The 13,753-nt window shown below is 35.5% G+C and overlaps 1 protein-coding gene across 1 annotated transcript; it reads right to left on the minus strand.

The window, feature by feature from the left end:
- Positions 1-11,034: 11,034 nt before the first annotated feature.
- LOC130824562 (glucan endo-1,3-beta-glucosidase 8) lies at positions 11,035-13,338 on the minus strand. Its single transcript, XM_057689615.1, has 2 exons — positions 12,824-13,338; positions 11,035-12,296 (listed from the first exon to the last, which is right to left on the minus strand). Exons 1-2 carry the CDS (start codon positions 13,168-13,170, stop codon positions 11,177-11,179), a joined length of 1,467 nt encoding a protein of 488 aa, XP_057545598.1. The 5' UTR covers positions 13,171-13,338; the 3' UTR covers positions 11,035-11,176.
- Positions 13,339-13,753: the final 415 nt, after the last annotated feature.

Raw genomic sequence — 13,753 nt, forward strand, 5'->3', positions numbered from 1 at the left:
AATCTTGATTGAAAAATCGATTATTGAAAGGATCAGGTACGCACTATTTAAAAGTATATACTGTGAATGCTCTTATGATTGCATGTTTAATTTAATCAGACTGTAGTAGCATAAAATTTTCATTTGTTTTATTTTCATAAAATATATTTACATATATTTGTCCAGCAATTTCCATTAAAATAGCGGGAGTTAAATCATCATAATTCTTCACTAAATCCGTCTGTTTCCATTTCACATTTTGTGTCATATGCATAAATTAAATGAGGAACATGAAACACCTACACACACGTCCCCTCACATTCATTATATACACTCTCACACGTTAAGCCCTAAACCCTTCATCCTCAATCGCAATCAACTCTGAATCTCAAAATCATCTTCATCTTCTCGCATTTTCTGCAAAATTTCACTCCACAAACTCATCAAATTACCATGAGAACCAAGAGCCGTACACCTAAGATGAAACAACCCAAGCCTTTAAGAATTATCCACCCAACACCTTTATTAACTGCTCAAGAGTCATCCTCGAAAGAACAGCAGGACACTCCTGGTGGCTCTAAAAGGCAAGCAAGGAACAAGAGAAAAAGACCGTCTACTTCAAAGAAATCATCTTCAGCAAAGAAGGCAAAAGTCGATGTTCACTTAAACGCTGAAGAAGTGTCAAAAGAAATGATGGTTGGGTTTGGATTGGACAAAAAATGATATGATTCAACCTTTTTTCCTCAGTTACACACTATATTACAGACTCAGTCTTGGGAATCTTTGATCGCAGAATATTGCTGCAATCCAATATACCCAAAACTGATGCGTGAGTTTGTCTCGAATTTTTTGCTTAACCATGGTGTTTGTTCGAGTTCTGTTAAAGAAGTTAAAATAGAGTTCAACATTCAGAAATTAGGAGAATGGCTAGGTGTGCCCGCAAATGGATTTGATGTTTATTATGTTGGATCAAAGATAACTTTCTTTGAAATAGATGAAAAGGATGTTTGGAATTTTTTAGGGATCACTGAAAAACGAGGGAAGGTCAGCCATAATGCATTGTCCCCTCTACACAAATTGTTGTATAACATTGCTCGTAGATTTTTTTTTGCCGCGAAATTCCAAACGCAGTGAAGTAAGTCTGCGAGATGCAACCCTAATTTACTGCATGGCTAACAATATTAAAATCAACTTTCCTTCTTTAATGATCTCTCATTTAAGTGAATGTATTTCTAAAGGTTGTGTGATTGGATATGGAGGTTTGCTGACTTGGATTTTCAGGAAGATAGGTGTTCCACTTGAAGGTCAAAACTTTCCCATGGGTCCGAACAATATGATAGGTGCCAAGTGCTTAAGTAACTTACACCTTAAATTAAATGAGAATGGGACCCTTGAGAAAGTTGTTGAAACAATCAATGTTAATTCTGATAATGAGAAGGAAACCGAAAAGGGAGAGGTTGAAATGGAGGAACAGGAGAAGGAAGGATATGGAAATAAGGAACAGGAGACTGTTCCTTCTGATAAAGAGAAGGAGGACATTGGTGTCTGCAAGGAGGAGGTATTTGTGCCTACTATGAAGCAGCCTTGTTCAACCTCAAGGAAGAGCAGAAGGCTTGCTGCCAAAGGGAAAAGACCTGTAGTTGTTCTTGATGATGACTCTGTGGCTAAACCAAGTTATTCCCCCTCACCAAAGCCAACCACTCCATCATCCCATCATTTCCCATCACCACCACCATCACCAATACCAACTTCACCACCACCTGTTCACACATCTCCACACCAAGGCTTTGACCAGACAACAGTTCCTACAGCTCCTTTATACTCCATTCTCCTCAAACTTGATGAATTGCAGGATCGCTTTTTTAAATTTCATGATGAAGTTCGTGTTTCCTTAGCCTCACTAACTGACCAGATGACTCAAATGGAGGCTCGTCTGGGTGCTAAATTGGATACTGTGGAGGTGGAAACAGAATATATAGATGAAGAAGCTCCTGCATCCTAATTCTTCCTAATAGTTTTTAAATATCTTTTATGTGTTGTAACCCTTACTTTCCTCAAACTTTTGTCTTGGTACGAGCTGGAGTACTGCTTATCTAATTCATACTATCAACTATATTTTCCTTGTGCTACTAATAGCTTGTGAAAATAAATCATTGCTGATCATGTTTGCATTCATTGGTATTGCTTTTTAATTTTTGCATCCTTATTCTCTCTTTGACTATATCTATATGGTTAGTGCTGTGGTTGATTGCTACAATTCTTTTTGAATGATGTCAAAAGGGGGAATATTTTGGCACAAACTTAAAGAATGGTTGAGTATGCTTAGTCTATATCTACATCTATTATGTTGGACATTAGGATTAAGGTTATGATTCATGATCTAAGTCTGTTTGGCTGTGTGCTGTGAATGATTGTTTATTGCTTGTTGTTGCTGGTTGTTTGTTGTGATTGTTAAAGTATAGTTAACCTTTTGTCAGTATAGTTAACACCTTTTGTTAATGCTTGATGTTCTGATGCTTATGATCAAGATGAACTGTTTTGCTTGTTCAGATCATCTATTCACTTTTGAGCTCTAATTGTTTGCTCCAAATTATATTGGAACCACTGCTTATGTTCTATGCTAAAAGTGTTTATTTTTACAGTAATTTGATTCATGATATGCTTGGTAAATTATATTTACTAAGTTAAGAAGAGTTGTTTTAATCTCTAACATGCTCTTCAATATTGGTTTTACACTACATTGGTTTAAGTTTGTTTAAAAAGTTTGTCATCATCAAAAAGGGGAAATTTGTTGGACCTCTTGAGTTTTGATGATGACCACACTGTATTTAAACAAATATGTTTTTTAGAGATTATGTGCAGGTCGATATCCGGTCGTAATTATGATTGTTGATAGTACCTGTGGCTTTGTTTATGGAAATGTACGTGTCAAAAGGATTCAAGAGATGTTAGAAGAGTATATCGCTTGGGATGTAAAATGGAGACAAGAGGTCTACTGTTCCTAAGTTGGATGTTCTAGCTAAACTGGAATTCAGAGACAGCGCACTGTTCCTAACAAGAGTCAGCCTACGTCCACTAAAATTCTGATTACTATTTAATTATTATTTTTAGTTGATGTATTAAATAAAGTTAATTTATTGCAATTATAATTTATTAAAGTTAATTGGCAAAATGTTTTCCAAAATGATTTTTCGTATTTACTTAGCATGATTTTAGGATCTATATTTAGTAAATATTGGATTTGCTAAATATAGGAACAGCTGCTGTTGAAAAAGTCTTAGCTATTATTATTATTTTAGAACCGGTCTTTATATTAGAAAATAGGTTATCGTTCCTATAATTAGTTAGCTTGTAACCATTCCTATTTTTAGTAAGTATAACCGTTTCTATAAATAGCATAAAAGTTCCAGCAGTTATTACTGGAACAGGAACTGCTATTGCTTGAAGGGAACATAACCTATTATTAGTAAATGGGAGCAACGGTTATTGATGTTTTAACCGTATGCTTTATTTAATCAAGTCTTGTGGAAATAACCGTCTGTTTGATTAATCCACATTACTCCCATGATCTTTGTGATAAAGGAATAATGGATTGGATTATTCCATTTTCTTAGAGATTTTATTTTTTTATAAATAGCAAGTGAATTCGGCTGTTCCTAAATGTATCTAACGTATGAACTTTCTTATTTTCATGCGATTATTTTTGGAAATCTACAAGAAATATTTTGTTTTGAAAATTGCCAATTAACTCATAATATTTTCTTGAGCAACTCATTGATTTTATTTTTAAGATTTTTATCCTTTTTGTAAGGGTTTTTGAGAATACTTGTAATTAGACTCGGGTGAGTCTAAGGGAGAATTAGATAGCTTTGAGTGAAGCTATTGAGGAGTTTAGCTTTTAGTAAAGCTGAGTTTGTTGCTTTGAGTAAAGCAATTTGAGAGAGAAAAGTTGGCCTAGTTGATTCACTTTGAGTGAAGTAAAGTGTTTATTGTAATTGTAACTAATTGCGTTAAACATAGTGGAGTATTTAGAAATCCCGAGGGGTCGTGGTTTTTCCTTCTGTTTAGGCCCAGAAGGTTTCCACGTAAAAATCGTTTGTCTCTTTTATTATTTTGCTCTAAGTTTAAGCTTTATTTATTTTAATTCAATTCCGTAAAACCAGGGCAAGAACGCTTAAACTAGTAACAACAACAATTCACCCCCCCTCTTGTTGCTGTTCCCGTTTCTAATTGAGTCTACATACTTTTTCCATTTGCATTTCACTTAAAGATTTGAATCATTTAATAGTTTCAAGAAATAACAAAAATAAAGAATTGACCAATAGTGTAATGTGATCTTAATTTTTAATTTTATTTAGTTAGCTAATATTATTGGCCAAATTTTGATCAGACTTAATTTAGAGTGTGTTTGGATGGAGGGAAATAATAAAAAGAAGGGGAGGGATTTAATTTAGAGGATAAAGGATCTCTTGTTTGAGTAACAATATAGGTGACAATAGATTTAGAGGTGAAGAATTTGGAGAGATTAAATGAATAATTTTTGTTAAGGTCTCAATTTCTTCAAAGTTGAAAATATTTGAAGGCATAACTCTCATTCCCTTCCTTACCCTCCTAAGCAAATAAAACTTGCTTTTCTTTTATTTTCTCTATCCTTCTTTTGCCTTCCCCTTTCCCTTCCCTTTCTTTTCTTTCCAAAATTGTTATCCAAACGTTAGTGATTGTGCCCAATACGCCCATATAAGTTATGTTGAGTATTCACAGCATGTAAGACATAATCCAAAGGCTTAAACAATAAACTAAGCAAGTAAGTAACAACGAGGACCAAAACATGGAGCTAGACTATGCTGCTCATTCGAGCAAGTTCATGCTCGTTTGAGCATAGTTGTGCTTGTTCAAGCACTGCTGTTCTAGCTTGGCAGTTTGTTTCAAAACCTTCTGTTTGATGTTTTTGGCACTTGCTCGTTCGAGCACATAGGAATTTTCGAGTCAAAAAGTTTCTGGAAATGATTTTTTCTCATGCTCGTTCGAGCACCTCAGAACAGTGCATCTGTTCATGAAGTGAAACTTTGTCTCATGGACCATTATGTTTTTATGAACTAATGTTTTACTTAATTATAAACTGATAACCATAAGATATAATTAGTAAATGGATTTGGATGAATCATTGCTACATTACTCTATAAATAGGAGTGGGTACATGGTGATCAAACATATCTTGAACAAAATTTATGATTTCATCTTTCTCTCATTCTCTTGAAACATAAAAGAGAGTTATAAACTCTTTTATTGTTTTTCTGATTTTAATCTCTTCGTAAAAACATAATCATTTAGTTCAATCGGTTTATACTAATTGGTTGGAGTGATTGATTGTATCTCATTGTGAATTTCCATAGTCATAATCCAAGTACCTTTATGGGGGAAATATCACAATAAGAAAGCTTGTAGCCACCTTCAATCTATAATAAGATTTCAGATTGATGTTACCATTGCAAACTAATCTTCTCTACGTTGTTGTTCATTTCATGGTTCATTCAAAGCAAAGAGTCCATTGCCATACACAAAGGAGACACTACAAACATCATCTTGTATTTGTAGTTTATTTTCTGCATTATTTTTTTAATAATCTATTGTGATATGTCCAGGTTCATAGAAAGCATTAAGGAACTCACTTCAAACGTAATGAAATTGGACAAGTTTTTGGTGTGGAATTCAGAAGATGGCAAAAGAAAAGGCTCATCCTCTTGACTTCTGATGCAAAACTAAGGCTGAATAGGGCCTTGGTTATGCAAGGATGAATGTTGTGCAGAAGTTTGGTTTGTTACTCTTCTTAGGAAACTACAAATACTATCAAAAGAACCCTCAATGATCACAAACAGAACCAAGAAATGGCTTCTTGATTTTCTGATGATGATGATCACTGACTATCTCGACTCCTTTCTCTAATACACAAACTATACTATCACGTTAAAAAGTCTTCCAGATTTTGTGTCCAAGTTCCCTTAAAGAGTCAAGGTTGGTCCACAACTCTTAACACTCCAAGGATCAAAGGTTACTCCGTAGCCTTTGTTGAAGTTTGCAAACAAACTTCAGAGAAAACAGAAATCAATTTTTTGAATTACCTCTTGTATTCTATTGAATGATTAAAACTGAAACGTGCTTATTACACAAGTGAGACTCTCCTTATATAGAGATCTCAACAAACTTAACGGCTAAAAACATCCACATGCAAAACATGTGCACACTTAAAAACATAATATACAACTAAAATACTCTACAAAACTGTCGACCAGACTAAAACTAGCGACTGGATGACCTTGGGCTCACTTTTTGAATGACTTCCCATGCTTGGAAGTGGACGCTTAGAGTCTTGATGGAGAGATCCTTGTATGAAGATTCCTTTTCTACCCTTTATTCCCCGGGTACGAGTATCAGCTTTGGACAACTCATGAAAGAAGGGCTGGTCAGCTATCTTCAGGTGCAAAATTCTGACAGTTCATCTGGCAACTGTTTGACCTTCAACCTCTTTTCTTGGTGTCTTCCTGTGATTGCTAGAAGGTATTTAGGGTCTTGATAGAGTTAAGATTCCATTTCTATCTTCCATGTCCTTCAAGATGCAAGGGTTAGCTCTGGACAGTCCTTGCAAGTTCACCTGGTCAAAGGTTCTCAAGGACTGTTTTGTTTGCTCTGTTTCTATTCTCTGCTGTAGTTGTTGCAGCATTTGTTATTTCTTCTTCCTCTGCTTCCCTTCCTAATGCGTAAGAAACCCCAACCATGTCAAATATGGTGCAAACTCCCCTTCTTAGAAAAGAATTGTCCTCAATTCTTGACTTCCCATATATGCTTGCATTCAGAAGAACTTCCTATGCTACACAACTTCACCTGCTGCTGCCTTGGAACAAGCTTGATTAGGCCATTACAAATTCCGATCTACACACATGTTGCTGTACTCTTGAACTGCTCCTCTGTACATTGAACACACTTGACATTCTGTTGCTAAGTTCAGAATGTGGCTCGCATTTGGATCAAAGTAAATTAGAAGCCATGTTTCTCAATGTCCTCCAGCGTGTAAAAATCAAGGTTCTTGCTCTTACTTGCATGATTATCCAAACCCATATGTTAAACAAGCTCGCCATATTGATTAGCTTGCTTGTGTTACCAAGACCACAATCAACTTGTTTCATCCTCCCCTTCTTAGAAAAAATTCGACCTCGAATTTTTGTAGGGTTAAACTCAACAAACCTTTCCACAAGAACGTAATCCACTAAAGGCGATTTTTCAAGCACAAAATCCACCTTGACAAACTCATGCTTCCTAGTTCATTCTACTTGTAAACCAATCTCCAATCTCAGATGAGAATCCACTACTTCAAAGCACTCTATTGTAGAACCAACATTCTCCATGCAAATTTTCTCAACAACCTCTTCAAGATCATTAACACTCTCAATACAAGATATTTCAACCATTTCTTCAAGAGCATCAACAATCTCACCACAAGGTACTTCAACATCTCCTTTAAGATCATCAATCATCTTTACACAAGATGCTTCAACAACCTCTTCAAGATCTTTAACACTTTCAACAGAAGGTGTTTCAACCACGTCTTCAAGATCATCAATAATCTCGACACAAGATGTTTCACCCACTTCTTCAAGATCTTCAACAATCTCGTTACAAGGTGCTTCAACAACTACTTCGTTATTTGATTCTTGAATATCATCATGAGAAAGAGCCAATGATGTTTTTTCTTCAACATGCTTGGGAACGATCTCAAATTTAATCCTAGGTGGATCAACATAAGGATTATACTCATGAACAACCACTAATTTTGAGTCACCATGTTTCTTTTGTAATCTTCGTTGAAATTTCCTCCTCTCTTCATTAAGGCCTATATTTCTATAGCATTTCTGCCCTTGAATCAAAACATGGCCCTACTTTTCTGAATAATGCTTGTACATACCCCAATCACATTGTTTTATACAAACTAGTTGCAACCTTTTAATGTTTTCCTCCTCAATCTTCAATGTTTTTAGAAAAGATTCATTAAGGTCATAAAATAGATCTTCAAGTCTATCCAGTCTCATGCATACATTTGATGACTTCATATTCTAAGACTCAAGAAGCTCTCAAAATGAAGTGTAAGAGTAAGGATAAGAGTGAAAAGAAAGAAAGAAAAAAACACGAAGTTTTGGAACTTTTGTGTGCACAAAACAGAAAACAAACAGAACCAATCAGCACAATTTCAGAATCTATGTGCTCAACTTTCACTACTGTTAACCCAATCAAACCACATTTACTTTTGATGAAACTTGGTGAAAACACACCCCAAGATGTCTAAAAACACCTCAATTTCAAATTACTCAAAAATATTGTGTGGTTTAATCACTGTTTCTGTGACTTTTGGTTGAAAACACTTATGCATCTTTTTTTTCCACAACCCCAATGACTACAAAACAAGGCTCACCAAAAACTAGACTCAAAATGAATCAATGTGAAAAAAAGAAAATTTAAAAAAGACTCAAAAATGAAGGATGAAGAGATAAAATACAGAAGACAAAAAAAACTTCAACTATTCTGTATTATTAATCAACAACATGAATGGGTCATTTAAGAAACCTATAAAACGTATGTAAAAGTGCACAAATGATGTGGTTTGATGAATATAGGATAGTGATTGATAATGTGATGGAAAATGAAGGCCAAAGAAAGGAATCTTGAAAGGTTTTCGAAGACAGCTTACCACGGTGCACAGAACTGATCAACTGTGCGCAGTCTGTAAAGAATCATGCATATCTCCTTCACTACTCCACCAAATCCAATAATTCCAAAGCCAAACGTTCACCAACTCAATGAAGAATTATTTGTGAAAAAGTTTTGAAAAATAACCTCAAACGGTCCTCCAAATCGATCAATTTTCAAACCCCAAAACTGACAGAATCTGAAAATTTTTCACACTTTTAATGTCTTCGTATTTTCCCTTCTGTGCGCACCTTTCCCTCTTCGTGAACCGTGCTCTGATACCAATTTGATGCAAAACTAAGGCTGAATAGGGCCTTGGTTATGCAAGGATGAATATTGTGCAGAAGTTTGGTTTGTTACTCTTCTCAGGAAACTACAAATACTATCAAAAGAACCCTCAATGATCACAAACAGAACCAAGAAATGGCTTCTTGATTTTCTGATGATGATGATCACTGACTATCTCGACTCCTTTCTCTAATACACAAACTATACTATCACGTTACAAAGTCTTCCAGATTTTGTGTCCAAGTTCCCTTAAAGAGTCAAGGTTGGTCCACAACTCTTAACACTCCAAGGATCAAAGGTTACTCCGTAGCCTTTGTTGAAGTTTCCATACAAACTTCAGAGAAAACAGAAATCAATTTTTTGAATTACCTCTTGCATTCTATTGAATGATTAAAACTAAAACGTGTTTATTACACAAGTGAGACTCTCCTTATATAGAGATCTCAACAAACTTAACGGCTTAAAACATCCACGTGCAAAACATGTGCACACTTAAAAACATAACATACAACTAAAATACTCTACAAAACTGTCGACCAGACTAAAACTGGCGATTGGATGACCTTGGGCTCACTTTTTGAATGACTTCCCATGCTTGGAAGTGGACGCTTAGAGTCTTGATGGAGAGATCGTTGTATGAAGATTCCATTTCTACCCTTTACTCCCCTTAGGGTACGAGTATCAGCTTCGAACAACTCATGAAAGGAGGGTTGGTTAGCTATCTTCAGATGAAGAATTCTGACAGTTCATCTGGCAACTGTGTGACTTTCAACCTCTTTTCTTGGTGTCTTCCTGTGATTGCTAGGAGGTACTTAGGGTCTTGATAGAAAGGTCCATGTAGTGAGATTCCATTTCTATCTTCCATGTCCTTCAAGATGCAAAGGTTAGCTCTGGACAGTCCTTGCAAGGTCACCTGGTCAAAGGTTCTCAAGGACTGTTCTGTTTGCTCTGTTTTTGTTCTCTGATGATGATGATCATTGACTATCTCGACTCCTTTCTCTAATACACAAACTACACTATCACGTTACAAAGTCTTCCAGACTTTGTGTCCAAGTTCCCTTTAAAGTGCATGAATTACATGAATTACAACGCAAGTATAATAACATGAAAGTGAATGATATTACAATGGATGAAATTTACATAGTTTCTATTATCATAGATAAATTACCATACACCTGGAGGGATGTTAAACATGCCCTCAAACACAAAAAGGAAGATATTACTCTCTCAGAGCTCGCTCAACATCATCAAGTTGAAGCAAGTTTAAGAGAAATTGAAAGTTCAAGGGGAGATCACCCAATCTCTCAACCATCAACATGGTGATAGATGATGAAAAGGCGTCAACAAGTGGAGGCAAGAGGAAGAAACCCCAAAGGCAAAGGCAAGAAAAAGGAAAATGATAATGCTTTTTTGGAATGTGGAAAAACCGGACATCGCAACAAAAATTGCTTTGTGTTCAAGAATAAACAAAAGAAGATGAAGGGTAATGCTTCTACAAGCAAAGACCCTCCTACTAAAGGTAAACTTGCTATTTTGGATAAAAATTCTGGTTTGAGTTCATCTACCATGGATTCTAATGTGAATATTGAGCAGGATAATGACATGTCTTTGTTAATCGATTTAGGGGCCTCGAGACATGTATGCAAGAGTAAACAATGGTTCAAAACTTTACACAATGCTGTGGATCAAAAGAATCTCTACATGGGAGACAATTCATCAATCAAAGTCCACAACAAAGGACAAGTGAAACTGTTGTTCACATCGGGAAATACTTTGCTCTCGGTATTAGTAGGAATCTTGTTTCCGGTCCCATCTTGAATCGATTAGGATATAAGTTGGTGTTTGAAGCCGATAGATGTATAATATTTAAGTGTAACTTGTTTATAGGTCATGCTTATTTATGTTGTAATTTGTTTAAACTCTCTTTGAATAATCATAAAAACTTGTTTATAGGTCGTGCTTATTAGAGATGTTGCCATATTTTAACAGTACACAGACCAGGAAAAAAGCAAAGATTACCATTGGTATCAAATCATGTTTTGTTATATTTCCATTTAGGAAAATGTAATTTACATTACAATTCAAAGACCACTCAATTTCAATGTGAATATACAAATGCACACAATTCTGCCTCTAAATTTCCTCTACAATGACTACCAAACTTCCATTGGTGTCACAGAATAAGAAATAACAATACACACACAAAAACAAGTGTCCATAAAACCCCAAATAATCCTGTATGTAGAGCCCTACAAGAGCTGTAATCAATCATGACAGGAAACTCGCAGGTGCTGTCTGATGGATCTTGATCAGTGATCATAGCTAACCCATCAAAATCACAGTTCCATGTATCCTGACCAGTGATTTGATAATACATATTGAATGCATAGGAAGCATTCCCTTGAACAGTCAGGTGATTGCATGAACATCCATAGCCTAAAGAAGTACAATCTGACAAACTACAAGCATAGTTGATGTTATCAGGCAAATTTCCCAATGTATTTTTAGCATCAGGGTTCAAAACACACCATTGTTTAACCATATATTGCACTCCTTCAACCGGGATTAGTACTCGATCTTCTTGCATCCCCGCTAAATCGAGTTCATACTTTGGCATCCCATCGTACTCAAAAATCCCCCAATGCCTCTCAAAGTTCCCTGGTGCAATACTCTTAGCATTTTCATCGATCAAACTAAACAAGTATACGTTAATTTTTCCCTTTCGAAGTGGGGTCCCTTCGCCACATAGGATATGTTCGAGAAGGCCTTGATTGAACCTCTTAGCATTCGCGACATTAGCATACATATCACCGTCAGTAGGCCAACCTACTTCTCCTACTATGATCTCCATATCAGGGTACCCTGCTTTGTTTAGAGCTGATACTAGAGTGTCGTAATTTGCATCGAAAACGTTTGTGTAAATCAAACCCTGGTCTCTTATAGGCACATTTGAGCCCTCAAAGAAAGCATAATCAATTGGGAAGTTCTTGTTTCCGTATAGACTAAGAAAAGGGTAGATGTTGACGGTGAAGGGGGCGTTGTTTTGATGTAGAAATTGAAGGATTTCGAGAGTAAGATCTCGAACTTCTGGTCTGAAATCTCCAGCTGAGGGCACAGGGTTTGATTCAGGAGAGAAATATACATCTGCATTGAATGGGATTGTTGCCTTGATTCGATCCCCGAATCCTGCATTATTAAGGGCTTCTTGAATGTTTTTGAGGGCTGGTAACATGTAATTTAGGTATGTGCCATTGTAGGTTTGTAGTGTGGGCTCATTCCCAACTCCAACATAGCTGCACAAGAAGGAACAAAATCAGGAAAAGATTAAGACCCAGATCAATGGCTTAATAAGCAAGACATCATTGACTTATAGTCTAAAATCAGGAACTAAAATTCAAGGAAACTTCATTCAAATTTTAAAAATGAACTATTTGCCCAAATTTTACTTTTGATATGGTTCTTACTACTTTGACGCACTTTTACTCTCTATACTCTCTAATTTACTCCTTAATCTTTTGTATTATTTACAAATGGAGCAAAATGAGTGAAGGGAGGGACTATAATTCATCAAGAAACAAGATTGAAATACAAATTGAAAATCATGCTGAAAATCAAGAATCAAGAAAGACAGGGAAAATCCCACATTTCTCAATCAAGACCCACATTAAAGTTCAAATGTGTGATCCAAAACAAAAAATACCCATCAAAGATTTTAACACATTTAAGACCAAAAACAGCAAGATAATGAGATTTAGAACCCTAAAGAGCCAAAATTAAACATGAAAAAATTGGTATGAACAAAAAAGTATTGAAACTGAACTTGATATTAACACCACCAGAGTAAAAGTATGTAGAAACATTAGCATCAACCCAAGAAATAGCAGCATCAACATCCCTACTCATTTTCTCCAACATGTTATTAGGAATCGCCAACATTACTTCAATTTCAGTGCCAATTAAAGCATTCAAAATCTTATCATCCGCTTCAAACAGCTTCAATTTATCAAACCCATTATTTTTTAGCATCTGAATTACCATATCTGCCGGCAATTGATGAGTTGCCATGGTACCCCAATTCACTCCTACACATAAAACCTGAGAAATTAAGGCTATTATTATTACTAAAAACAGAGTATACTGATGATATAAACAGTCTAATAGCGCCATTTTTAGGGTTCTTTTTTTTTGAACGAATCTTGAAAGGGGTATCTTTGAATTCTCTTTTTTCACCAAAATTGTGAAATGGGTAGGAGAGATTTTAGGAGAAATAAGGTATTTTTGTTTGTGGGTAGATAAAGAGAGAGAAATAGATTCTTTCTGTTATTCTGTTGCAGGGTCATGCAAAGGAGTTTTACAGTTTATGCATGCATAAGTGAAATTTAGGCGATATGCCTATTCTCTAGTCCATCATTTTTAAATATAATTATTATTGAATTGCCTAATATGTATCATTAACATAGAATTATGATTAGGTTTCACTTAAGTATTTAACATAGGTTAATACATAGTATTATTTTTCGTTATTTTAATATCTACATATATACTAAAAACTTTCACTTAAAAGCGAGAATTGTAGCTATATAAAAAGGCAGAGATAGTATAAATACGTCTTCGACTCATTCTATATTGCCATCCTCCATTCACCTTGTCTTTATACGGTTAATGAAGAATCATAAATACTAGTATTGCATGCGTCAAACACCCCGACCCTTTTACATCTTATTGAACTGAGTGGGCTATTTCTTTAGAG

This window comes from Amaranthus tricolor, chromosome 9, assembly GCF_026212465.1.
Source record: "Amaranthus tricolor cultivar Red isolate AtriRed21 chromosome 9, ASM2621246v1, whole genome shotgun sequence".
Lineage (NCBI taxonomy): Eukaryota > Viridiplantae > Streptophyta > Magnoliopsida > Caryophyllales > Amaranthaceae > Amaranthus > Amaranthus tricolor.

Coding starts and splice junctions, on each gene's coding strand:
- LOC130824562 (XM_057689615.1), bottom strand. CDS start 13,170: ATGGCGCTATTAGACTGTTTATATCATCAGTATACTCTGTTTTTAGTA. Junction 12,297..12,823: donor TCTGGTGGTGTTAATATCAA/GTTCAGTTTCAA, acceptor CTTCTTGTGCAG/CTATGTTGGAGTTGGGAATG.